This window comes from Lotus japonicus, chromosome 6 (genome assembly GCF_012489685.1).
Source record: "Lotus japonicus ecotype B-129 chromosome 6, LjGifu_v1.2".
NCBI classification, from domain to species: domain Eukaryota; kingdom Viridiplantae; phylum Streptophyta; class Magnoliopsida; order Fabales; family Fabaceae; genus Lotus; species Lotus japonicus.
In genome coordinates this window covers 52679420-52706492 of record NC_080046.1, presented here as the reverse complement: position 1 = coordinate 52706492, position 27073 = coordinate 52679420, and the positions used below count along the sequence as shown (strand labels likewise).

Here is a 27073-nt window from a genome sequence, read left to right as displayed (position 1 = left end):
ATAACCCTGCACAAATTAAAAAATTCCAATTTATCCTATAGGGTTTCATGTGTATATCCCCTTCTTCATTTCACGTATAGGTCAGCTTCTTCATACCAACCACCTCTGGCCCCTTCTCTGGTCTCTCTCCGCCGGTGCCCCCCACTCCGCCGCCGCCTCTTCTCGGCTGCGCCGGCCCCTGCATTCGCACCCCAACTGCAGCCCTTTCTTTGTCACCAATTGAATCAATCAGGTATGTGTTAGTAGCCCTCTTTCTGTTATGTTTATTCATGCTATCAATGTTATATTGTTTGGTTCAACATGTATATATTGTTTGGTTCATCATGGTGATGTTTATTCATGCTGTCATTGTTTGTACGGCACTGTATCATCTGCAATTCCATTTCCAATTGCCCCAAATGTTCTTGCCCCAAATAATACATACTAATTAGGCACCATAAGATTTGGGAAGTAGAAAGAAAGAAACCGTGTCTTAGTGGAATTGCAGAATGCATCAAAATGTTATGCAGCTAACACAGTAATTGACTTTGGAAAATGAAACAGCTTAGATCAATCAGTGCCAAATCTCTATACTTAATTTAATAAGACAAAACAAAAACTGAATGAACTTGTACTTGACTAATCTTTCTCATGAACTCATACTCCATTTTCTCACTAACTGCAACAAAGCTGGTCTAAACCAAATTTATTCAGCCACTTCCAGAAAAGCTGCCATTAGTGCTACTATATGTTGTGCATATATATTGCAGTACAGGATTGGTTTGCTTTTGCCAGCTAATTCAATCCTTGCTTGTTTCGAGGCTTCTGTTGTGGGTGGGTGGCATGAAGGATTTTGTTTATAGTGCTACTGGAGAAGGGTCTTGAATGTTACTAGTGGTCTTGACTATTTTGCTCTTTCCCTGGAAGTGTTCTCTAGTCTTTATAACTTGTGTATTAATTTTTGAGGCACTGTTTCAGGGATTTTTCCAGTTTTCTTTCTTATTTGGATTTTGCTTTTGCTCCGACTTGAATATTTTGTTGGAAGTGCAGATCCTGAAAAATTATGCAGAATATTTTGTTGTGGTGAAGGTTTAAAATTATGCAGAATAATTGTTGATGAAGAAGGATGTTATATTGTGTTGTTTAATTCAAGTAAATATATAAAAGGGTATAAAAGTAATTTTAATTATAAAATCACTCCATTCCCCTAATGAACCAAATAAAAATAAGTTATTTTCCCTCCCCTCCCCTCCTATGAACCAAACGTAATAAGTATTAAAATCCCTCCCCTCCCTCCCCTCCCCTCCCCTCCCCTCCATTAAAATCCCTCCCCTCCCCTCCTTTGAACCAAACAGTATGTAAAAGAACAAAGTTCTGATTAATAAAAAATAGTCTTCCATCATAAATATTTTCTTCTCTACACGGTAAAAAAACCAACACTAAGGGCTCGTTTGGCACGCCGTATTAGGCATGATAGTATAAGCTTATACAATACATTATGAGTTTATCCATTGTTTGGTGATGACATTGTATTGTATAAGCTTATCCATCAAAGTCCTCTTATACGTTAAAATGACGTATTATTTAATCCATCATGTGAGTGATGGATAAGGCATGATAAGGTTGTGACGTATAAGTCACCATCACCACCACCCTCAATTGCTGCCAAATTACACCACCATTGGCACCACCACCGCCACCGGTGTTGCCGCCACCACCCGATCACCATCGCCGCCACCACCACCACCGCCCTACCGCCACCACCACCATAATCGTCGCCACCACAACCCTATCGCCACCACCATCATAATCGCCGCCACCACTCTATTGCCACCACCGCCACCACCGACACCACAACTACCACCCCACCACCACCACCATTGCCTCCACCCTCCACCGTCGCCGCCACCGCCTTACCACCACCACCACCACCACCCTATCGTCGCCAACACCACAACCACCATCGCTGCCACCACCGCCACCACCACCGCCACTACCGGTGTTGCCGCCACCGCCACCACCACCACCGCCGCCACCACCGACACCACAACCACCACCATATCACCACCACCACCATAATCGTCGTCACCACTCTATTGCCACCACCGACACCACAACCACCACCCTATCTCCACCACTACCACCATTGCCTCCACCCTCCACCGTAGCCACCACCGCCTTACCACCACCACCACCACCCTATCATCGCCACCACCACAACCACCATCGCTGCCACCACCACCACCAACCTATCTCCACTGTCACCACCACCGCCACCAACACCAACCTACCACCATTGCCACCACCACCACTAACCTACCACAACTTCCATCACGACCGCCACCACCGTTATAATCACCTCCATATTTGATTTTTATTATATATCTTTATTCAATACTTCATTAAACATAAAGTTGCATTAATTTAAACGATATGGTAAATTATACAGAATATGGCCAAACGCTGGATAGTATAAGAAAGTTATCAGGGCTTATACTATCAGGCCTAATACTATCAGGTCTTATACTATCAGGCCTTATACTATACGTCGCACCAAACGGGCCCTAACATTGTTTCCAGCCTCAATTCGCTCACCGTCTCAACCCTAGCCGAGCTCTAGCGTCTGTCTTCACGCACGCCGCTTCTTGTTCCGCCGGGTTCCTGCAGCGCCGCCGCCAAGGTGTGGTTTCCTTCCTCTTTTATTTCCTCTCCCTTTCTAATCTCCGTCGTTTATTTACTCGTTTTTTTCACCCTGTGATTCTAGGGTTCGAACTTCGACGTCTTGGTTTTGGGACTGATCGATCGAAATCGCCTCGCACACCATTTTTCAGGTTCGTTCTTTTGCATCAAATTTCTGTTTGTGTATTTATTATTCTGATTCGCGTGGATCTGGGATTGGTTTTCTTATTGTTGATCAAAATTCTATAGAAAATTAGGGTTTCAAATGAATAACACTGATTGATATTAACTATTGCTTGCGTGAATTCAAGAATTTGAGTATTGAGTAATTGGGGAGAATGAACTATCAAGATTGATTGATTGATACTGATACTGATTGACACCATATGTGATCTTCATATCATGTGTACTGCTTATCTGTGTAGTTTTTACAATATTTATATATTACATGTTTTACTTGTATTGTAAAGTAATTGCTGATATCGGTTGGTTGCTTGACCTTTCTGCATTGGCAGATGGAATGGCTCAAGTATCTTAAGCCCAAGAATAAGCGTTTGACCAAATTGGTCCAAAGGCGGATACGTAAGATAAGGTTTGAAATTGAATTTCCTTTGCATTTTGTTTTAACTGGTTAAGCAGTATCTGATTTATCTTATTCCCCCACCCCTGCAACTTGACCTTATTTAGTTTCTGTATATGTTCCCGACTTCCCGTGTCTAGTCCAGAATTTGAATTGGATTTTATTTCAATGTTGTGTCCTTATCGGTATTCTTCAGATCATTGTTATTCTTACGTTTACGAAGTATTTGAATATGTGGTTGTTTTTGCTGTAGGATCTGTTACAATCTCACATTTTGTTTGTTATGTAAGCTTGCATGTTTTTCCCAGTCAATATTGGTTATGATATTTGGAATTCCTTCATCCAATATTGTCTATGTTTTATTCCTTTTTTGGTACAGCCTTTTGGATACAATTTTAAATTTGCATTATTATACAATTTCGTCTCCTGAATCTATATTTAAAGCTGTCGTATTTTGTGAAAGTTCGTAGCAGTTTCTATAGCAGTAGCCTGATTTATCATGTTGGTTATTGTGGTTGCTGTTTTGCAGGGAGAGAATAACAGCAGCTCCAAGGATGGAAGCTCCAATAGAAGAGAGGAGAAAAAGAATAATTTTGAAAGAAATGGTTATATAGTTAAATCCTTATGTTATGGGTGCTAAATTCTATGTTGTCTTGGCTTTTCCTGATTTTTGTTTATCAATATTGTTTAGTTTTGTCAAAGGGAGCTTCATGAATGCCTGAGAACAGGAGCTTCACCTAGAGGTAGATTCAAATTCCCTACGGACGTGTTATTTTATGGTCATATCTCTGATGACGATGACGATGATGATGAAGAGGTTTGTATTTTCTAATCCATTTCTCTCTGCTGCCAATTGTGTTATTTTAATTTGTTAATGTTTTGCGTATCTTTAATTTCTTAATTTGTTTTTGAAATGAACAGGAATCAGAAGTAGAATCTGATGAATGTCATGGTAAACTTGAAGGTAATATATTTATTAAAATTGGCCTGTTCTTTTAAATGCTGTTGGATTTTGTACTGTGAATTTATTTCTATGAACGACAACTTTGCCACTTCTTTAAGTAGCTTTTAGTGTATTGTTACTCGGTTTAGGTTCTTTGTTTGAAAGTTATAACATAATTATGCCAAATATTTAGCTGTTAATTTAGCTGTTTATATTCTTGCTTTTGAAGAATAGCAAACACCAATTAGTTTTGTTGAATTATGAGAAATTGAGATACAACATTAGATTGAGTCTGTGTTTCAACTACACAACAGAGTCAATTACATAGGTGAAATAATTGTACAATATCATTATTACCCTATTTAGTAACAAGTTCCTTCCTTACTTCTAGTAGTAACTTTGAAAAGAGGAAGAATACCTAGGTCTGTGTGATCTGTGGTGTCGATTAAACATTTTTGCTCTCTCTTTCCCATCATATTACCAAAGGTGTGTTGAAAAAAAAACCTTTTTGTAAATCTACATGCATTCTGTAGAGTAATTTTCTTGTTTGACATCTTTGTAGTTTAGAAATGCATGAGTATATGAGAAAGATGCCTTGAATTGTGTTTAGGTTCCGTACTGATATTACTACATTAATTTTCATCCTTTTCAGGTGGAGCGTGAGGATGCTAGTGAAAGATGAAGGGTGGCATAGTAAGAGAGGATTTATTAGTGTTGTACATATTATTTCTAGTTCATGGAATGTAGAGAACATCTAAGACCAAAACGGTTGAATGTGATATAGTCGATTAAACATCTAGAGTTACTGACTTAGGTTTTCTTGTCTTAGACATGGGTTGGTCTCCTTGTACTTTGGGCAAATATTGACCTCACCATAAGGGTTGATTTCCCTATCACAATAACGTTGATTTGGAGATGATTTAATAGAGGATGGATCGCTGAAGACAAAGAGCAACTTCAAAGCCAGGGGAAAATGATCTTTGCACATATGCTCCAAGATTATTCACATAAGTTTTTTTTTTATCTTAAACCTAGGACGTTCTTCTTATAGTTTGTGTAAATACGAAGAAAAAAATGAAAAAAGAAGAAGTTAAATCCCTCTCTCCAATTAGTTTATTGGGTAAAAATTGGGGAAAGAGTAAAGAAGTATTTTTTTTCTGTTCGAACAACAAAATGTCTTCAATAATTAATAATAGGTATTATGAGGCATAGTGGCAAATAATAGGTATGATGAGCAAGCATAGAATAGAATCTGACAAAGTCTATGGAAAAAAAATAAATGTAATGAGAGTTCTTTTTCTCCTTTTTTAAAAAGAGAAGTAAAAGATGTGGGATCCACAAGTTTTTCTTTCTCTTCCACTATTTTATCCTCTCAATCAAACTACCACCAAATCTAAAAAATCTACCCAAACTCTTTTCTTTTTCCACTTCAAATTCTCAAGTAACAAATAATGGAGAAAGGGAAAAGCAGTAGAAGCAACAAACCACATGAACAGAAAAACTGAATTCAGGAACAATCTCTAATTGATTGAACATTTTAACTAGTTCTTGTTTTAAACAGAACTCAGGAACAAAACAAACAAAATCTGTGCAATTGAGATCTCAAGTTCGTAATTCTCTATAACAACAAGGATCAAAAAATGAAGCCATTTTAGTCTTCACTACACCAAAATCTCTATTTTTTGTATCAAAATTTTCCTTTTGGCTACTACAACCAAGATTTGGCACATATACATCAAATTATGAATCTTCCACTGATAGATATAGATACCAAATGCTAAAGGGCCACAATCCCAGTTGAAAACATTTGATCCCTTGAATTTTGAGAGCTTGACAACTCCACAGACCTTGAAGCTTTTGATCTACACCGCTCTTTGCGCTCGTCCATCGTTATCTGACTTGAACGACACTCTGTACTGCAAAATGCTTTCTCTCCTCTGCACATTAAAAATAAATTTGACTCATAAATCCAAGTCCCACAATCCAAATTCAAATGAAGTTATCAAATTTATACTAGTAATAGTAGTAGTAGTACCTGTACATGTATATGTCTTTTCCATGTAGTTTCTTTCTGCATAGATGACATGAACTTAGAAAATCCGAGGTGGGAAATAATGATTCAGCTTTCACTGAAGTTTGCGTTGGTGGGGTTTTTCTGAAAACACCAACCTTGTTCTTGTTTTTAATATCATATTCATAACCATGTCTGAAAATTCTACCTTCACCACCATCATAGTAAACCACCTTTGTGGCGGTTTTGTTGGGTTCATGGTAAGTCACATAGGTGTAATCCTCTGGGCTTCCAACAACAATCTTTGGAAACTGATTATCACGTTTCACGGTTTGAACTGGGATTGGTCCAGAACAAACAGCAGGTTTGGGCAGAAGAACCTCATGGTGCTGCTGGGATTTGTCAAGAGCCGCCACAATTCCCAGTCCAACACCGCCAGAATCGTAGCTTTTTTTCATACCTCTAGGTGAGTTCAGCTCAAACGGGCTTCTTGGGCTTTCCATGGTGTCCAGAAGCGCGGCGGCACCGCCGTCACCGAAAACTAATAATTCTGAAACTTTTCGGATTAGTAGCTGGGATCTCTTGCCCAACATGACAAGAATTTGTGGAGAGAATTGAGGGAGGAGATAGGAGTTTGTGCTAGACTAAGGGTGAGATATGGGAGTGTATTTTATAAGACCAAATAGCTAGGAAGGTTTCTTAGGGGTTCTAATATAATTGATGGAGTTGTTAGCCTAAGCCCACTGTTTCATTTGGAATTATGCTGATGAGTGATTATGATTGCTGGAGATGTGTACAACAAATAATATTTTATTTATTTAGTAAGTCATTTAATATTCTGTTACAGCTTTGAGCTGATGCAAATGTTGAGTTTCTTGAAAATGTCATTTTCAATGATTGAGAGTTTGAGAGTCCAATATAAAATATTGGGTGTAGGGATATTAATAGGTACAGGTGGGCATAGGTAGTATATACCCACCACCCGTTCTGTAGGTAAAAAATTATGCCCGTATTCGCTCCATACCCGCATGAGTATCCATTTAGTGAGTTTTAACCGGATTTTAAAATATCGGTAGGTATTTATGGACCATGGGTACCTTACACCCATGAACATATATGGATTTGCATATATTTGTTCAATTGAAAATAATATTAAAAACAAAATTTAAGATTTGACTTTACATTCAATCAATCAATGTGTAAAAGGAAAATACTTCTTCTCTATCATTTTTTTGTCTAAGAGTTTCTTTTTACCATTATCATTGCATAGGTTTACTTGAAGGCACAAATTCATTAGATATATATTACACTTAATATATATCTCTTCCTAGATTATACATATATATATATATATATATGTGTATAATCTAGGAAGAGATATATATTAAGTATATATATATATATATAATCATAGTATTTTATACATCGGGTGGGTTTTCATGGATATGGATACATCAATATTCATACCCGCTCCATTAATAAATGGATAGTGGAAATATCCATTAAATAAATTTGTGGATACCCGTGGGTGCGGGTAATTACCCATATCGGATTTTTATCCGCGGGTATGGATAATTTTGACATTCCTAATTGGGTGTGTAACGTAGCGGTTAGCTCACTTCATTCTTTAATTATAATTAGCTCACTTCATTCTTTAATTATAAGTTTGGAAATTGAATTCTGAAATGAAATACATTTTGAAATCAATTATGAAGAAATTAGTCACTAATGTACTCTATCTTAAAAAAAATTAGGCATATTCAATTATTCACCCTTACTTTATCTTCAATTCTATTTTAAATGTAATTGAACATAGGATATCAATATATTTTTTTTGGAACGTGATATCAATATAATAAGGGCCAATACAAATTAAAATTTTATAGCTTATGTTTAATAAAGGTAAGTACACAATTGGGTAGTTGGATGTATAAATATATTGCAGGGGCATGCATGCACCGGGAGTAGCTCAATTCTTTATGATCCAAAATAAGATTAAGTAGCTTTCAAAATAAAATAAATTAAGTAATCGTTTAATACTTAATGCTTAAGTAATATCTGCGAACTTGTTTCATAAACTATTGTAAATGGTAATAAAAAACAACTCTTTAGTCAACTCCTACACTAAGCACATCTATCGTGAGTGACAAGTTAGTGTCACAACTACCGACCGTAAACTTTATACAACAACTTTTGATGGTCTCATGTTCTAATTTACCTATTCCTTTTGATGACAGTTTCTTTTATACTCTAGTGTCAAAAAATGTATTACTTAAAACGAATCATCTATGACAACATCATGAACAAACTGATTCTTAACACACATTTACGCAACTCTTTTGCTCGTTGTATATATTTGTGTTGGTAAAAGTAAAAAAATGGTATAATGGTTTATATGTAAATATTGTGGTAATTTTTCATTGATGCATGTGGGTTTTGACTTTTGAGGTAGACAATTTCTCATCCTCTCTAATTAAGATAATTAATTAGGACGCCTTTTAATATTTAAAATAATCAAGTTGAATTAAATAATCAATTTCATAGATTACTCTAGTAGTTTTTAACAAAAAATTATAAATGTAAAACACGTGACTTGAATTGGTGATGGGTAATATAAAATGGACAAAACGTACAAAGTCTAGACAAAATTGTTTTCTATATTTCCAAAATTATTTAACTAGTGCATTTTAATTACTAAAAATGTTCAAGTAAATGTTACGAATGGACATTATAGAGAACAAAGCAACAACCCATAAGGTGCTTCATTTTGAGGATTCCTAATACCTCCCTGAAGCCATAATAACCAGAACCCAAGCTCCAATATCATCCGAACAACGTCTCTGAACCAACCCGTCTCGATTCCTGAAAAAACTACCATATATGTTCAAGACCATGCGACCTTCAGGTGGAGCCTGCCAAGAGACCCAATGTAGACATAGAGACCCATGCATAACCATAACCACAAGAAAAGAACATGGATCACAACGGTCACAGACGAGCTGGATCAACATCTGAGCAGTTTTGTGACGAGGAACTGAACCCATCTAGCTAGCTAAAGAGGTCGATGAAGCATTTTCATAGCTCATCAAATTCAACGCATCTCACACATGTATCGCCCCCTGCAATCCCTCAAACATTGAAGTTGCGTCTCAACATGATCACCATAAATTATTGTATAAATGCTTATGTTATTAAAATTAAATTAAACTAGTCAGTAAAAATTGAAAAAAAAAATATCATTTCCTAAATACAACCAGGATTGTTTCTCAACAATTTAAATTCTTTAGCTATATATTGAAAAAAAAAAATCATTTCTTAAATAACCTACATTAAATTTCCATCCCCCAATATCATTTCTTAGCCTTTATCGGAAAAACAAAAACAAAGATAGGTCATGCTCGGGATTTATTATTGTAGGTCCTTGTTTTTAAGAGTTGTCATCTTAACTGTTGGATAAAGGAGGAGGTGTTTTATGTTTATTGTTTAAGTGATGAGCAAGAACAATGATTGATAACAGAACCACTGAACAAACATCAGAAACAGGAATAATATTTATTTAAACACATTTATTAGGAATACTTAAACTACTTTACATGTATCATCTATAATAATTAAGTATCTTAAAAATGACATAATAAATCCTTCTTCACTAAGAAAAAAAACTGCTTTGCATAGCCCCCTGAATTGGAGATTGTACAACCCTGGTTTTTCTATGAATGAAAGTGACCTGGTGTAGCCCCACTCCACAACTATTTGTCGCTACTCCACCAAATGATTAATATCTCCTTTACTTTTTTTCTCTTATTTGTAAAACAATAATTAAGTTTGGCTCACACTTCACATTTAGTGAGAGATAAAAAGAAAAAAGAAATAAATGAAAGATATAATAAATGTTAAAATATTAAAAAAAAAAGAGAAAATCAATAGTATGAAAATGAAAGAAATATAAATTGAATGTGAATGTATGATAACTAAAAAAACAAAATGTTTCCTTTTTTCCTCGCTTACTGTCTATTCATTATGAGTTGTTTCCCATCTACATTTCTATTAAGTAGTCAATTGTCTTATCACCACTTTTATTTATAAAAAAAAAAAAATAGAGTGGGATCCTTAGGAGGAAATTTTCAAATCAAGCAAGAACCTTAGAGAGTTAGAGATTTAACCATGAAAGCTAAGAAAAGAAAATAACAAATCAAAGTGATCAAGAACACTGCTCAAATTTCTAACTTTTAAGTGCCTGTTTGGGTGGGCGTTGGAGGCCCCAAACGTACGTTGCCAACGCTGAAAACAGGACGCTCTAAGTTATAGCTTCTCCCCCAACGCACGTTTCCACTGCTCCTCACAGCTGTCCCAAACATGCCCTAAGTAACACTCAACAACACATATTATAATTTATAATTAAATCTAGCTCCCTAAAATCAGGGGATAAGCATTAAGTGGCATTGTGGCAACATACTATTACATTAAATATTATAGAGCATGAAACTCAGTAACATACTGGAATTAATAAACTAATATTAATAAAGAAAAATAAAGAAAAATAGTAATATCTGGCTCAATAACCATAGAAGTGAAATTTCTACACAAGGGATATGGTTTCAAGTTTCAACTAGCATGAACTACAAGTTTGGAGATACTACACATATGACACTCATTTGCGATAATCAAGCAGTCCCATAAGTTGTATCACAACCGTGTTTCATGAAATGACCAAACACATTTTGATAATTTGTCATTTTATTAGACAGAAGATTATATTAGGGGACATCACTACAAACTTCGTAAGTTCGTAATTTGGATTCATTTTAGTTGCTACCTCATATTATCCTTGAGTTCAGTTAACAAATAAATTGATATAGGATAGACTCCGATACTATATTAGAATTAGATGTGTCAAACTCAACCCAAAAGCTAGCTCCCTTATAAAGGTTTTTTCTTAAAATTTTCCTTGTAAATGTTATCTATGTCATATCTCTATCCAATATGAGACATCTAACATAATTGTCTTTTAAACACACTTCAATATTAATGCATGATAATTATGTCAATTTTGTTGATAATTAATCATGGGCCACACTATGATAAATGGCAGCACGGTCTTGTTGGGCCTATTTGAGGTGATTGGTAGAAAAGGTGAGACGAGACCATAATTAAAGATCGATCCCATCACAACTGGATCTACAAAGTTGGGTTGGGATAGCAAGCTGTTCGATGTTCAGTGAAGAATCACTCTTTACTTCAACTTTCAAATGGGAATCTCAGCCACCTAATAGTAGGATGCTCACTTGGTACAAGGTAAGTCTTGTATCAATTACTAATTTATTTTTTGGACATAGTGCAATATGAGTTGATTTTCAAATGGCTTATAAGAAAAGTATATTTATTTTTTATTTTAAAGTAAGTGTTAATATTTATTTACACTAATATCAACTAATATCAAAATATAACCTAAAAATTAAGTAATGTTCTTCAATTTGGTTAAACTAAATGTGTTTATTATTGGTAGACCCGTTTCAAAAATTGTCGTGGATAGGGGTGGAAATAGGTCAGGCTATGCTAGACTTTACTTAAACATGTGTGATCTATTTTAAAAATTCAAGGTCTTAACTTGGCATGTTATCTTCATATGCTTTTTTCCGGCCTGAGCCTTGATCTGTTGAAAGCCTAGCCTGGCCTGATAGTCTATTTAAAGACCTGGTTTATCATATGACATTCAATTATACCAACAAATCTATTTGTAAACATGTTATAACAAAGTTATAGCTAACGAGAAAAAGTTATAATAATATCATTATATTGTCTGAGTCAAAGTACATAGGTCATCAATATTTATCTATAGAGGTTAACATGGAATAATTATATAATCTAACCTGATTAAACATATAAATAAGTCAATAAGTATACAATTTTTTGATATTATGATAGACATTCAATGTAGAAATATTAAAATAATAAAATAAATTTATATTTTTAAATAGGACGGCCTGTTATGCTTACACAGCTTTTTGAGTGACCTAAGTCCGACCTTTTTAATTAAAAAGGATTTTCAAAAAACCTTAACCTTATCTATTTATTAATTTGGCATGACCTGACCTAAGCTTGATGTAGGCTAAGTCGTTGGCCGCTGTCGGTGGCCTGATCTACTTCCATCTCTAGTCGGTGTATTTACAAGAGGATGGTTGTGAGAGTAATTAGTAGGTAGATAAATAAATTAGGAATAATTACAATATCTTAAAACAGCTTTACAGTGATGAGTCACAATGAATATAACAATTAAATGGTGTGTATAATTCTTATCAGCAAGGTTGACTTTAACTCTTTATTTTGATTAGTACCAAATTAGCAGAGGACTTGGTCCTATAAATTTTGACCCATGGCCAAACCCGACTTGGCCCAGATCGGTCGTGGATCCAGGATCCAAGGTTAGGGTTCAAATTTTTCAAATGAACACATCAATAAAAATATATAGGGGGTAAGTGCAATTTTTTTAGTGAGAGAAGTAAGTGATTGTGGGTCTTTGGTGCAAATAGGTGCAAAACTTGTCTATTAGTATAATTTAAAATTTTCAGGGGGTTCAGAAAAAAATTATATAGGGGGGTAAGTGCAATATTTTTTCAGGGGTTTCATCTGAACCCCTCATTTAAGGTTGGGTCCGCCACTGGTCCGAATATGATAAAACTATCTGCAATACTGACTCGCCTTTTCTAGAAATTCCACAAGAACGAATCCTGAAATATCAACCCCTCAGTGTTCTCTTCTGTGTAGTCAAAACTTGGCAGCTCCGGCATGTAAAAATCCCCATTAAAATCATCAAAACCCAGAAAAGCATAGTAATCCGAGTCGTAATTAACCGACTCAGCTACGGAAAACAAATCATGGAACGACGAACCGCTGGATGTGGCGTCACTATCAGTTGCAATTGTCACTTCAGAGAGAGGAGGAGATAGTGACTCCATCGGCAGCAAACTGATCTCCTCCGATTCCACAGGGGCTCTAACGGCCCGACCTGAATTATCCATCTGGGGCTCCGAATTGGCGAAACGGGTTGCGACGACTCTAATATGAGAGGGGGTCATGCACCTCTCGCCGGCAATGTCCGGTAGGTCGTCGGGGAAGTTAAAGCACCCGTCAGTGCCACGTAAGCAGAACATGGCTGCGTCGAATGCACGCGCTGCCTTCTGAGCAGTGTCATAGGAACCCAACCATATCCTCTGGCGGCTGTTGGGCAACCTGATTTCCGTCACGAATTTTCCCCACTTCCTCTTCCGCACTCCTCGGTACGAGGAATCACGTTGTTGTTCCCTGGCAGGTTTTTCCACATTATTTGGCTTCACCATTTCTCTTAATTTCCGACACACACACTTAAAATGTGTCACGGTTTTTGTTCTTTTTGTGATCCTAGCTAAAATCGAAATCGTTGTTGTGATGAAGAATCTATGTCGTTTGCAGTTTTGGCTGCATTTGAGTGTGGAGTTTCTGGTATATATAGCATAAGCTAGAGGTGTTGAATCCGGAGTGAGATGAAGCGAGTGAAGAAGTTTGACTCTCTGCGAGGGTCAACGCTTGCAAGACGTGTCCGTGGAAAGAAGATTGAAAAGTGCATGTTGATTGTACATGTGGACAAGAGCAGTGATGATGATGGCTACGCGTTTGTGAATCGTCCCAGGATATAAAGTTGGACTACCATCGCCATTTAATCCACGTGAATATTTACAAGGATGATATAATGATACAATAATTATTTATTCACACCTCAAAATGAGGTGGAGGAAGAGAGATAGAGAGAAAAGAAAAAGTAAGAGTAATAAAGTATAAGATGTGATAGATAATAAGAGGAGAGAGATAGAAATAAAAATATGTGGAAATGAAGTGTATAAAAAAAGAGGTGTGTATATATCATTACCCTATAATGATATGCATGATGTATGTACATTCTCCGCATGTAAAAAGGATTAAAAAATAATAGTTAGGTGAGATGCCACATACACTTGAATCCACTCATCGAGCTATTTTAAGTTGTATCTAACAACACAAAACACATAACATATATATAGAATCGATTTGAATACCGATTAAAAAGTATAAAATGAGAATAATAATGTTTTTATGCATTTTAGGTAGTATCCAATTAATAGACTTTTTTTTGAAAGTCCAATTAATAGACTTATAGACTCATGATCAATTTTATATATGTTGCTTGAACGTTAAATTTTTTTTTTTTTAATGTTGCATTGCTTGAAGAAAATAAGCAACCATTGCTGCACTTAGTGGGTTTGAAGTTTTATGCGAGGCATGTCAATTTTGTCGAGTTGTAGCCATAAATGAAACATTAAGAACAATATTTTTTTTCTTTTAGGCAATTGGAAATAAAAAAGTAGACTTCATTAATTGTATTATTTGCTACTCTCTTATCTCTTATATTATCTATCTATATATATGTAAAACATTAAATATATGAGCAAAATACAATGTTGCATTGTATTAAAATATTGTTCCAAACAATCAAATTTTCTTTCTAATAAATATATCAAACAATAAAAGTAAAAACTGAAAAAAGTTGTTTTGTCAAAAACTATTAAACTACTTACATTAAATAACAACATTTATAAAATTTTAAAATTTTAAAATTTACTTGAGTTTTTCGTTTCAAAAATATTAAAAATTAAAGTAAATAAAATAAGGGTTGTCTAAAATATTTATTAGCAAATAATTTATATAAAATAGTTTTAAAATTAAAAAAATCTATCTATATATATAATATTTATTCACACTAGGTTTTTATCGCAAATGGAGTTTTCCTTGTAAGGTTTAAATGAGGCTCATACAGTAGGCTCAAGAGCGGGAGACACCCGGGGCCGATGAGGACGTGGAGTGATCGCCAGTGCAGTGAGGCACGGACAAGAAGTGACTTCTAGGCGGAGGGACACATGAATGAACCGATCTCGCACTCGAACAAGAGGTATTATGAGATTGTATAGGTATAGGTCTATACAGTTGAGAGGGCATAAAAGATTTGATTGATACTACTCATAAAAACAAGATGCGTCTTCTTTTTAGGAGCCCAACTCATAAAAACTCCATAATTACGTGTGCTTGCCTTGGAGCAATATTGAGATGGGTCTCCTGGGAATTTTTCATGGGAATCGCGTAAGTGAGGACAAAGCGCGCTGAAAAGACTTGTGTTGTTAGCGTGAGGTCAGTCGTCAGATCGGAATGTTACAAATGGTATCAGAGCTGACCTCTCACAGTACGGTGTGGTTCGAGCACGAACCAAGCGGAAATTGGTGGGCCTGTGACACCCGGGGCCGACGAGAGCGAGGAGTGATAGCCGGTGCATTGAGAAACGGACAAGGAACGACTCTTGGCAGACTTCTAGGCAAAGAGACACATGAATGAACCGATCTAGCACCCGAACAAGAGGTATTCTGACACTGTATAGGTATGAGACTATATAGTTGAGGAGAGCATAAAATATTTTATTTGTACTACTCATAAAAACAAGATACATCTTCTTTTCGGGAGCCCAACTCATAAAAACTTCATGCTTAAGTGTGTTTACCTTGGAGCAATATTGAGATGAGTGACCTCCTGATAAGTTTTCCCGGGAAGCGCGTAAGTAAGGACAAAGCGCGCTGAAAATACTCGTTTTGTTAGCGTGAGACCAATTGTCAGATCGAGATGTTAAAATATTCGCTGTGAGTGATTGCAAGAATGCTAGAATTGCAGATTTTGGAAATTTCTCTAATGGAAAATGGGAGTGGTCTCTTCAATTTTGCAGGACATTCTTCGCTTGGGAAATTGAAATTTATGTTGAGTTCTGTAAGTTAATCAATTATATTATCCTTGCGGTGGGGGAGAGTGATGCTGTGGTATGGTGACTTAATCAAAATGGGCAGTTTTCGGTGAAAGACTTGTGTTGATGGGCAGAAAGACAATAGGTTGATACTGTGGGATGGCAAGTCCTCCTAAGGTGGGTATGCCGTATGTTCCTATGGCAGGCAATAAGGAACAAAATTGCTTCCAAGGCTAACCTTCGTGTTAGAGGAATTGAGCTGAATGGTGATGATAAATTTCCACTCTGCAATGAGGTTAGTGAATCAACTTCTCATCTTTTACTGCACTGTAAGTTCATTTGGCCTCTCTGGGGAGCTGTGATAGATCGTGAAGGCCTTCAGTGGGTAATCCCCTCTTCTTTGAATGGTTTGATTCTAGAATGGGATGGTTTGTGCAGAATTTTTGACAAACTTCTCTGGAATTAATACCCTATGCCTTAATCTGGTCTATTTGGCTTGATGGGAACAATGTTTGTTTCAATCAAAAGTCTTTTGCTGCTATGAACATATGAGATTCTCATTTGTCACGCATCTGTTGGTGGGTAAAATTGGTGAGGCAAGGTTGTTCTTACAACATTGATCAATTTAGCAGAGATTTCGTGAATATAAAGCTCCCTTTAGGGAGAAAGATCCAAAGACATGTAAATTGGAGCTCGCCAGAACATCGGTGTTGGGTTTGCTTTCAAGGCAAAGGTGTATGCAATCCATGAGGCTTTGAAATTTTGTATGCAGCACATGATGTGCAATATCGTTATAGAAAGTGATTCGTCCCTAACCGTTGGATGGGCCAACTGTTAACGAAACAGACCATGGAAACTGCTGAATGCTTTGAATCAAACTGATTTTTGGGTTCAAGAGGTAAATATTTTCAGATCAAGCATATATTTCGTGAAGCGAACTCTTCTGTTGACTTACTTGCCAAGAGAGGTTCAAACCATGTGAGAGATTTAGTCAATCACAATAGTTTAATCCATTTTAAAGGCTGAGTAATTTGCTGGTTTGATATTTTTGTTGTAAGATCCTTTGCTATTAGTCATGGAATCTCACTGGAGTAATAAAGAGGTTGGGAAGGCTTGCTGGCTGATAAGCAAAGACGTGATAATGTTGTTAGCTGACAGAGGTTTTGAATCTCCTGGCTAATTGGAAACAAGAGCTATTGCTGTTTGGGTTACTGTCATATGTTGCACTTTTTTATCTGAAGTTATTGGTTAATTTCTTGTGGGGTAATAGATCTAGTTATTGGTTATTCACTATTTTTGGTTGTTGGCGTGTGATTGAGTGCCTTTTTTTCCCACTGAGTTTTTTCTAGGGAGGTTTTAATGAGGCTTGTTTTAGACACCAAAATAGTACAAGGGTTGGTTTGGCGTTGAGGGGTTTCGCCTTTGGCTCTATGAGCTCTTATATTGTCTTGACTTATCCCCTTCTTACATGAGAGGGTTGTTTTCATGTAATACTTTCTCTTATTAATACATCCATTTTGTTCTAAAAAAATAATAATTAAAAATAAAAACAATTGTATTGTCAAAAACTATTCAACTACTTACATTAAATAACTACATTCATCAACTTAAAATTGACTTTAAAAAAATGAAATTTTCTTAGGCTGTGCATTCGATAAATATTAAAAATTAAAATTAGTTAATAATAAAATAATATTTTTAATAAATAATTTTAAAAAATTATTTTAAAATTAAAAATGACGTTAAAATGTATTTAATATTAACTGTAACATATATGTGCATTATCGAAAAAAAAAATATCCACTCATTATCTACTCTTGCCATATTACATATAACTTTGACACCTTCCATCCATCTCATTCCATTCTACCCCCTACCACCAATCTGAATATGCCCTAAAAGACTAAATTATTCAAAGGCTTTATGACCATTTTATCATGTAATTTGATAATATTTTTAATGCATTCATTTTATGAATTTAATAAGAGTATCCAAAACCAACTGAAAAATGAAACAGAGGAGTATCTGATACCGCTGTGGCACTGGCAAAATAATACCCAAGGATGTATGCCTTCTCGCAGGTGTTTTTTAAGGAATATGATGCAGTAGGTTCTTATCTGTTAACGTTCACAAGTTCCATAGTTACTGTGTGTTTGTCTTGTTCTCGTAAACATACGTAAGATTGGATCCACTAAAGAGAAGTGAAATGCTCGGTGGTAATTAGGCATTGATGAAAATTTTAAGGGTGTGGCTTCTCATTCATCCATGAATTGTTATATTTGTTCTTATATTTTTCAGAAAATTAATTTATTTTATTTTATTCATCAATACTTTTAAACTTTGCGTTGTGTAACATAACATGTCTGATCATTACATTTTGTCACCAAAACATAGTTCTCATATGTTGACAATAAGGACCATGGTTGCTTAGTCTTGAGTCTTGATGCTTTTCGATGTATATCTTCTATCATATCATTAGATGATTTCTACACCATAAAGTTTAGTTTATTATTCTTCTACTTGTCTCCAGCATCCAGTGTACATCCTCTGCACCTTGAGTACTTCAACTTCTTCGGTCGTATTATTGCTTTAGCTTTGATGAATAAGGTGCAAGTGGGTATTGTTTTTGATCGTGTGTTTTTTCAAGCAATTGGATGGATATTGTATTACTTTAGAAGATATACGGGATGCAAATTCTTACCTGTATAGAGGCTGCAAGCAAATATTAGAGATGGATGTCGATTTGGTTGATTCAGATGCATTAAGTCTGGCATTCCTTAGAGAGGTGGAGGAATTAGGACACAGGAAAGTTATTGAGCTTTTCCCTGGTGGGGAAAGACTTGTAGTGAATAGTAAGAACAGGGAGAAGTTTGTTAATCTTATTATATATAATCAATTTGTAACATCCATATCTAAGCAGGAGTATATTGATCTTCTTATACATAATCAATTTGTAACATCCATCTTTGAGTAGGTCTCGCATTCTTCTGAGGGCTTTGGTGAGATCCTTACCTGTACTAAGGGTTTTGAATCGAAAAATGATATCACCAAAGCCCTCGGAAGAATGCGAGACCTACTCAGAGATGGATATTACAAATTGATTATGTATAAGAAGATCAATATACTCCTGCTTAGATATGGATGTTACAAATTGATTATATATAAGAAGATTAACAAACTTCTCATTGTTCTTACTATTCACTACAAGGCTTTCCCTGCCAGGGAATAACTCAATCACTTTCTTGTGTCCTAACTCATCCACCTCCCTAATAAATGTAAGTCCTAATGCATCTAAATCAACAAAATCTGCATCCATCTCTAATATTTTCTTGCAGCTTCTATACAGGTAAGGATCTGCTTCCTGTATATCTTCCAAAGTAATATGTTCTCCATCCAATTACTTGAAAAACACACGATTGAAAGCAATTTTCACTTGCACATCATTCATCAACGTTAAAGAAATAATGCGACCAGAGAAGGTGAAGTATTAAAGGTGCAAAGGATTAACTTTGTATGTTGCAAACAAGTAGATGAATATTAAGTTAAACTTCATTGTGCATAAGTTATCTGATGATACAAGATATAAATCAAAACACATCAAAACTCAAGACTAACTAAGAACCATAAACATTAACGTTAACAAATGAGAACTCAGGTTTAGTGACAAATGCTAATAATGATGATACATGTTACACAATGTAGAGTTTATAAATATCGATGAATAAAATCAACAATTTAGTTTTTCTTGACAAAACTACAAGAACAAGCATAACAAGTCATGGGTGTATGAGAAGCCTACACCCTCAAAATTTTCACCAATGTTTACCACTGCATTTCACACCAGTTTAGTGGTGGATCCAATCATACATATGTGTACAAGAACAAGAAAAAGAATAAGAACAAGACAAACACACATTAACAGTAGAACCTATAAACAATAACATATAAGAAACCACTGCATCATTCCTTAAAGATGACCATAGTACTTATATTGAATACACATGCAGAAGCATTATTTTTTTCATTAAATTAGACAATAAATATTAACTTCTATATTATATAACTATGCTCTAACATGTTACTTTACCCTTGCCAAACCTATACACTAGTAACAATATTAATTAATTATTAATCACATTTCATGCCATTTATTATATTAATTATTAATTGTAAAAAACCAATTTCTCATATTTAAGATATATTATTATTTAAATTTAATTTAATGAGTAAATTTGACTTGACTTATACTTAATTAATATTAATAAATATCAATCAATCAAATACATATAAGAAAAATTGACTTAACCTATGCATTAATTACAATATTAATTAGTTAATAATAAAATTTTATGTTATTCATAACATTAATAATTAATTATAAAAATATTCAGTTTCTCATATTTTAAAATTGTCATTATTATTCAAATTTTAATTAATAATTAAATTTGACTTGACCTATACATTAGTAATAGTACTAATTATTAGGTATTAATTATAATATAACTTTCATTAATTATATTATATTTTATTCATTATATTAATTGTTAATCGTAAAAAAACAGTTTCTCATATTTAATTTTTTATTATTATTTGAATTATAATTATTAATGACAAAGTAAAATAGACTTGAAAAAATATTAAATTCTGTATTTATTATATAAATATTATAAATAAATAATATATATATATATATATATAATTTGACTTGAAATTTTATTAAATGTTATATTTAATATACGAATCTATCTATCTATATCTTATAGAAAGAAGAATTTGTTAGTAAGAGGGTAACACGATAATTAAATAAATCAGTACATGAGTAATAAATTTTGCATGGTCATATCGGTAAATTTGCAAATAATTTAATATGAAATCATTCTTGGTCGTTTATTGTTTTAATCATCACTGTTAATTTTTTTTGTTTAGAGTCCATGCATTGGTTGTTTTTCCCACTTTCTTGCAGAGTTTTAGTCGCTCGATTGACATTGGCATGTAGAAAAGAACTGAAGAGAATAATAATTGTTTTCTCTTTCATTCTCTAATGCAGGAGAATGATGACAAGGAGAAATCACCATTACAATGGAAGACAACAATATTTAGATGGTATGGCCTAATTGCCTAAACACAGATTCATCGTTCGATCTAGAACTTCGTTATTACGTAAATCCTGATGTAACAGGAAGTTTGGCACTATTGTCTTATATACTAAATCAATTCTTTATTATAAGAGTAAATCTCCAACTAATCTTGAGTGAACTGCAACTTAATTCTTTTGGTAAATAGTTAAATTAGTTTATGAGTCTGTAAGCGAATTTGATTTTAGTCTCTAAGGAAAAAATGACGTTTAGTGGTGGTAAAAAACCTCCGGTAATTGTGAAAATGACCTTCACTAAACGTCATTTTTCCTCAGAATGATTAAAATCAAACTTGCTTATAAACTTAGAAACTAATTTGACCATTAACCCTAATTAATTTTTACTTTAAGATCACTTAATGGTTCTTATAATGGACATTTTAATTTGTATATGCTCAGGTTTTTCTAGCTGCTACTAATTCTCTTCAACTTAGTACCTTTGCTTGCTTAGTTTTAATTTGATTTTACATTACTTGAACTTCTTTCTATCAGCTACTTCATGCCGTCTCTATATCCTGATGGAAAGCATATAAAATAGTTGGGCTATGAGCTGGGTTAGGAGGATGATGCAGTTTTGAGCTGGCTCAGCATATTACCCTGTGACATGATGAAGCAATTGATTGTTTTGCAATGAGAGGTTGTCTAAAACCTTTATGGCATCAGAAGGTTGTATAAACTCCCCACACTTTCACAATGATCTCTCTGTAGATCTCATCGAAGATGATGATTGTCATGGAAAAACCAATACTTTTTTAAAAAGTGATTATTATATTTAACAATAAAATTTGACAGATAAACATGCATTTGATGCGGAATTGTTAGATCTACTCTAATATAAATTAAACTTATGTACCTGGTTCATAAATCATCATAAGAGATGAAAAATATTTTGAGTTAGAGTGAGAGGAAACAAACTATTTGAATCAAGTGTTAAGGTCAAGTCCCACATCGGGAAGTCAGGGTAAGAGAGAGTGTTTATAAGGAGATAGACTCATAAACCTAATGCCTTAAAGTTTTTGGTTAAGATGTGGTGTCTAAAATCTCATTGGTGTCTCCAACATAAGATAATATAAAATGTAATCAGTTCATAATAGTGTGATCTACTTTGAGATAAATTAAACTTTTGCACTAAACACATAAGAGCCGAAAAAAGATGTTGAGCTAGAGTGAGTAGAAACAAACATTGGATGAACTTTGCGAGATTTTAGAGTATATATTATTGGTTCTCCCTTTCTTCAAACTTTCAACGGCTTTTATAAGGAAAAATGGGTAGGTTTTTCCACTCAACAATTTGCAGGCAACATGGCGAATGGAAATGGTTGTGTCATGAGCTTCAAACCATGGTTGAAGCGAAATATGCATAAGTTACTTATGAGTTGCTTAAACCTATGTGAATGTGACAGTTTTGACCCACAAGAATAGTGTTTAAGCAACCCAACTAGCAACCCATAGTTGGAGATGCTCTAACTAGAAAACAAAACCATCAAAAAATCTGGAACCTCCTTCTGCAAGAGCTAAAGAAGCTTTCTAGCCAAGATTTGAGTCGCGATCTCACCATCGGCAATAAAGTCTGGACAGTCGTACGTCAACCCAAGGCGTTGTTAAATATAATGTTATTTTTGTGATCTACTAGTGTAATAAAAATATGAAAAAGATATATTTTATGATAAAAATTTCAAAAAAAAAAAAAAATTTAAAACCATAATTATTTTAACAGTAGTGCTATTAAGCACGAGACACACGACCATGACCAAAATTCATTTAAAAAATAAAAAAAAATGAAAAAAAGGAGAGATCCACACTATGTTCTTCAAACTCATCACTGCCAACCAAAAAGATATGCATCCTTCTTCCTCTTGCAGTTGCACCCACCAAACCCAAGGAACCCTAGCTTTCTCTCCTTCTCTTAGTCCTTCTTCTACCTCCATTAGTCGCGGCCTTCGTCGCTCCACCCACCACAAGAACCACCATCAGAATCACTTCCACCAACCAACCACCAAACCACCCCATCTCACCTCCTTCATTCCGTAACTAAAAAAATGGAGGAAAGAGAGTTTCAAAAAGTTGACACATGTAACTAAGTTATTGGTTTGTGCCCATTCATGACATACAACTTTCGTACCTTTTAGCATTTCCCTTATTTTAAACTTTTTTTTTGAACTACCCTTATTTTAAACTTAATATCATATAGTTATAGTTATTGAATTGTAAATAAAATATATTAAATATAAAAATATTCATATATATATATATATATAAATAAATAAGTATGTCTATGTTATTTTATAATTTCAATTTTTATAATTATTAGTTTCGATGAACATTTTGTTGTTGCAATCAAATAACTTTCCAACTTTCAACTAACTTTTCAACGTTCGGTTAACTTATCAACTATATATTATCATAGCCTTAATCCAAAACAACCTTTTAAAAAATACTCTACGGTAGATGTAACAATATTTCATAGGATTTATACTTGACCAATACTACAAACACTACCAAGAAGATGTTGGTAGGTAAGGAAGATAGACCCCATAAGAATGAAACGACTTCCGTAAAAAATTACTACCAACTCCATATTTCTATTTTATTATTTTACTAACTCATTTTTTTTCCTTTTTATCTCCATGACATCACGCTTCATATTCCATATTTCTCAGTTCTCACCCATCTTACAATTACATACAAAAAAAGTTGTGCAGAGTGAAGTATGAGTATATATATATATATATATATATATATATATATATATATATATATATATCCCTTTTATACCATTAATTTCTTGTAACGAATTCTTGAGCACTTCAAACGACCTCAACGACTTGTTTGAAACCAACTGCTTGTTCCCGCCTTGAACGTTCTTCGCAAACGCACAGTCTTGAGCGAGAAGAAGACGAAGAGTTCTTCCTCTACTTCTGGTAATTTTGCTCTGCCACTCTGTCTTTCTTCTTCATTACCTTCTTGTTCAATCCATAGTCTTTTGTAAAGATGATGAAAAATGCTAATGGAATTGGCATTCTGATGGAAATTTCTTCAAGTTAATTCTTATTTCTTTGTTGGGTTGCATCTCATGTGTTACGTGATTTTCTGTAATGGGACTAAATGTTTCACCTGAACAATGCTAATGGAATTGACATTCTAATGGAGAATCTTGCAATTTCTTGAAGTTTTTCTTAATTCTTTGTGATCATATGTAACGTGATTTTGAAGAAGTGTCACATTGATTAATTTGTTGATGTTGGCAGGTGAAGTGGTGCATGTGAAATGGAAGAAGGTAGCAGCTCACGCAGTAAGAAAAGACATGCAGAGGATGAGGCAGATAGCAGCTCAGGCGGTAAGAAAAGACCTGCAGAGGAGGAGGCAGAGGAGGTTCCATTTGATCCACGGCGGAGGTATGTGACGCTGCAAGAAATAGTTCAACATTCGCCGTCAAAGAAAGATGGAATTGAGTGGTGGAAGGAGGCGCATTGCCGGATGACATCTAACTTCTTCATTAGGCAATTAGGCATAGCACTTAAACGGTGAGTTCTCTTGAACTTTTTCACTTTTTTAATTTTGATTTTATTATGCTATGATCTGATGAAATTAATGCTGAAACTTAATTCTATATCTGTATACAATTTATTGAAATTCAATTATTAAACTCAATCTTATTAATCTGTGATGGAGAAGTTAAGTTTTAGATTTTGGTGGTGGGGGTTTAGATTTGATTCAATTATTAAACTCAATCTAGTGAAATGCTTGAATTGAAATCAATGTTGTCATCAGTTTCAAAACCAATTCAACTGGAGATGTAATTTCTGTTTCTAACTTTGCCTCATTGCAGGTCTCCAAAAATTATAGCGACGGCCTCATACTACTTTCACAAGTTTTTTCTGCTACAATCGTTTGCACAGAACGATCCAAAGGTGAGTTCTTGGCTCTTGCACTTCATTACTGATATTCAAGGTTTTAATTAGTTATATATTTTAGCATGGGAAAACAGTTGGTACACATCCGCATAGTGCATAACACCTAGAGTGGAAAAATGAAGAAATGAGAGAAGTAATGAATGCATTATATGATGAGTGAGTATGATAAATGGAGAGAAATTAGGTGTTTGAGTAGTGTCTAAATATCATCAGTGTTTTGCATTAGAGAGGTCAATGGGCATACACATGGAAGATGATGTTAGTTAATATACAGATACTGTAGTTTTGGTCCAATTTTATGTTAAAGAATGGTAGATGTAAAGATGATGTGAACTTTAAGTATGACCTAATTGGAATCTCATGCTTCATTTGGTGAACATCTTTTGCAGACTATTGGAACTGCTTGTGTGTTCCTTGCTAGTAAGATTGAAGAGCATCGTTGTAGCCTACGGAGGGTTGTTGTTTATTCCTATTGGATCATTCACCAGTGCGCTCCTGCAGCTATGAGGCTCATAAATGAGAATAAGGTGTTCCTGCAGCTATACATCCTAATTCTTTTGGATTTTTCTGAAACTATATTGCTGCTAGGTTCCAATAAGTGCTGAAGCATGAAATAACTAGCTGCTTTGTACAAGGTTTTCTGTTACTAATGGTGCTTTCACCTATTTAACTTACTCCATTAAATGCATATTTGGAAACTCTTTTACAATTGATTCTGAAAACATAATCAATTACCTAGAGATAGAGAAGTTGATCCAAACATCCTATAACTTTCTCTATGTCTCTTTATATTTTAGTTCTTTATCTTTTTCGTATACTTACAATTTGTTCAATATTTGAATATGATGCAGGAAATGTTTAACTTACGGAAAGAGTTAATCATTCTTGCAGAGAGGGTTGTACTTACTACTTTAAATTTTAATTTGGAAATTCAACATCCCCATGACTTCCTCAGAGACTACGTGAGGAACTTAGCTATCGAGTCTGTCGAAAGTAAGAAGAAACTTGGTCAAGTTGCCTGGGACTTTGCCAATGATGGGTATGAATATAATGATTATGTTTTAATCAAATTTGACATTGTTGATTTCATTTTACTAATATGTGTTGGTGGCTTTTAGGATGTTGGCAACGCTTTGCTTGCAATTCTCGCCGCAACAAATTGCAGGAGGTTACATTTTCCTTGCTCTCAAGTTCCTAAAGCTGAAGCTTCAGAATAGTAGTGTGAGCTTTTGGCGGAATACGTTTGATGTCACCACACAACAATTGGAAGGTTGGTGTCCTATGTCGTTTCTTAAATTGATTTGTATACATATAATTTGTTTCTTGACTTGGTGTGATAAATTCTGTCACATGTGTTTCCTGGTTTTTCAAAAACAATTGCAAGTATTGCTTGTTTCTCAATTTTCATGTTCATGATGTTACTCTTTATTAAGCTATTTTGCCAATGGAAAAACTGGTCAATCTGCCAAGAGTTTAATATCAGGGATGGTTACCCTTTCCAAACCGAATTAGAGAAAGCAAAGCCAGGTTATGCCATAAGTAGCATGATGCTAGTAACCAATTGCTGTGTTTCACGCTTTTTATGTGATTGGTTCTGGATATTATTCCATCTGAGTCCTTGTATTTTCTGCAGCGATTAGCATTCAGTTATTAAGAATCTATGAGATCTTTAGAGCGCCGATACAACTGAGAGGAAATGCAGGTGATGGAGGGGGAGCAAGAGCTGATGCAGAGGCTCCTGCTCCGAATGAGGCGCAAGCACGTGAGCCGAATACATCATCTAAAGGAAAAGAAGTTGTAGGAAGTGCAAGTGGTGCTGGAGATGGAGATGGAACAAGTTCTGCTGGAGATGGAGATGGAGCAAGTCCTGCTGCAGAGACTCTGGTCCTGCTACTACAGCGGACGCAAGCAGACAAGCCTAATTCATCGTCGTCTAAAGGAAAAGAAAAAGGGGAAGGAAGTTCAACACCAGCTGCTGGAAATGGTCTGGACCAGCTAGGTGTAACCCCTAAGCACTCATAATCTTCAGAAGAATGACAC

At 34.8% G+C, this 27073-nt stretch overlaps 4 protein-coding genes across 4 annotated transcripts; 2 read left to right on the top strand and 2 right to left on the bottom strand.

Annotated features, from left to right (window-relative positions):
• Positions 1-3153: 3153 nt before the first annotated feature.
• On the top strand, positions 3154-5169 carry LOC130724509 (uncharacterized). Its single transcript, XM_057575751.1, has 5 exons — positions 3154-3250; positions 3768-3843; positions 3930-4055; positions 4160-4202; positions 4834-5169. Exons 1-5 carry the CDS (start codon positions 3174-3176, stop codon positions 4842-4844), a joined length of 333 nt encoding a protein of 110 aa, XP_057431734.1. The 5' UTR covers positions 3154-3173; the 3' UTR covers positions 4845-5169.
• Positions 5170-5672: 503 nt separating this feature from the next.
• On the bottom strand, positions 5673-6894 carry LOC130726381 (FCS-Like Zinc finger 13-like). Its single transcript, XM_057577641.1, has 2 exons — positions 6217-6894; positions 5673-6118 (listed from the first exon to the last, which is right to left on the bottom strand). Exons 1-2 carry the CDS (start codon positions 6783-6785, stop codon positions 5959-5961), a joined length of 729 nt encoding a protein of 242 aa, XP_057433624.1. The 5' UTR covers positions 6786-6894; the 3' UTR covers positions 5673-5958.
• Positions 6895-12459: 5565 nt separating this feature from the next.
• LOC130724092 (ethylene-responsive transcription factor ERF017-like) lies at positions 12460-13634 on the bottom strand. Its single transcript, XM_057575264.1, has one exon. It carries the CDS (start codon positions 13527-13529, stop codon positions 12897-12899), a length of 633 nt encoding a protein of 210 aa, XP_057431247.1. The 5' UTR covers positions 13530-13634; the 3' UTR covers positions 12460-12896.
• Positions 13635-24386: 10752 nt separating this feature from the next.
• LOC130725547 (cyclin-T1-3-like) lies at positions 24387-27055 on the top strand. Its single transcript, XM_057576765.1, has 6 exons — positions 24387-24643; positions 24949-25030; positions 25423-25560; positions 25885-26072; positions 26152-26303; positions 26667-27055. The coding sequence occupies exons 1-6, from the start codon at positions 24387-24389 to the stop codon at positions 27053-27055; spliced, it is 1206 nt and encodes a 401-aa protein (XP_057432748.1).
• Positions 27056-27073: the final 18 nt, after the last annotated feature.

Excerpts from the sequence above, each read along its gene's own strand:
- LOC130724509 (XM_057575751.1), top strand. The coding sequence starts at position 3,174 with ATGGAATGGCTCAAGTATCTTAAGCCCAAGAATAAGCGTTTGACCAAA. Across the intron at positions 3,251-3,767 it reads AGGCGGATACGTAAGATAAG|GGAGAGAATAACAGCAGCTC; the intron begins GTTTGAAATTGA and ends GCTGTTTTGCAG. Across the intron at positions 4,056-4,159 it reads ATGACGATGATGATGAAGAG|GAATCAGAAGTAGAATCTGA; the intron begins GTTTGTATTTTC and ends TGAAATGAACAG.
- LOC130726381 (XM_057577641.1), bottom strand. The coding sequence starts at position 6,785 with ATGTTGGGCAAGAGATCCCAGCTACTAATCCGAAAAGTTTCAGAATTA. Across the intron at positions 6,119-6,216 it reads AAAGACATATACATGTACAG|AGGAGAGAAAGCATTTTGCA; the intron begins GTACTACTACTA and ends TTTAATGTGCAG.
- LOC130724092 (XM_057575264.1), bottom strand. The coding sequence starts at position 13,529 with ATGGTGAAGCCAAATAATGTGGAAAAACCTGCCAGGGAACAACAACGT.
- LOC130725547 (XM_057576765.1), top strand. The coding sequence starts at position 24,387 with ATGGAAGAAGGTAGCAGCTCACGCAGTAAGAAAAGACATGCAGAGGAT. Across the intron at positions 25,561-25,884 it reads GGCTCATAAATGAGAATAAG|GAAATGTTTAACTTACGGAA; the intron begins GTGTTCCTGCAG and ends AATATGATGCAG. Across the intron at positions 26,304-26,666 it reads CACCACACAACAATTGGAAG|CGATTAGCATTCAGTTATTA; the intron begins GTTGGTGTCCTA and ends TATTTTCTGCAG.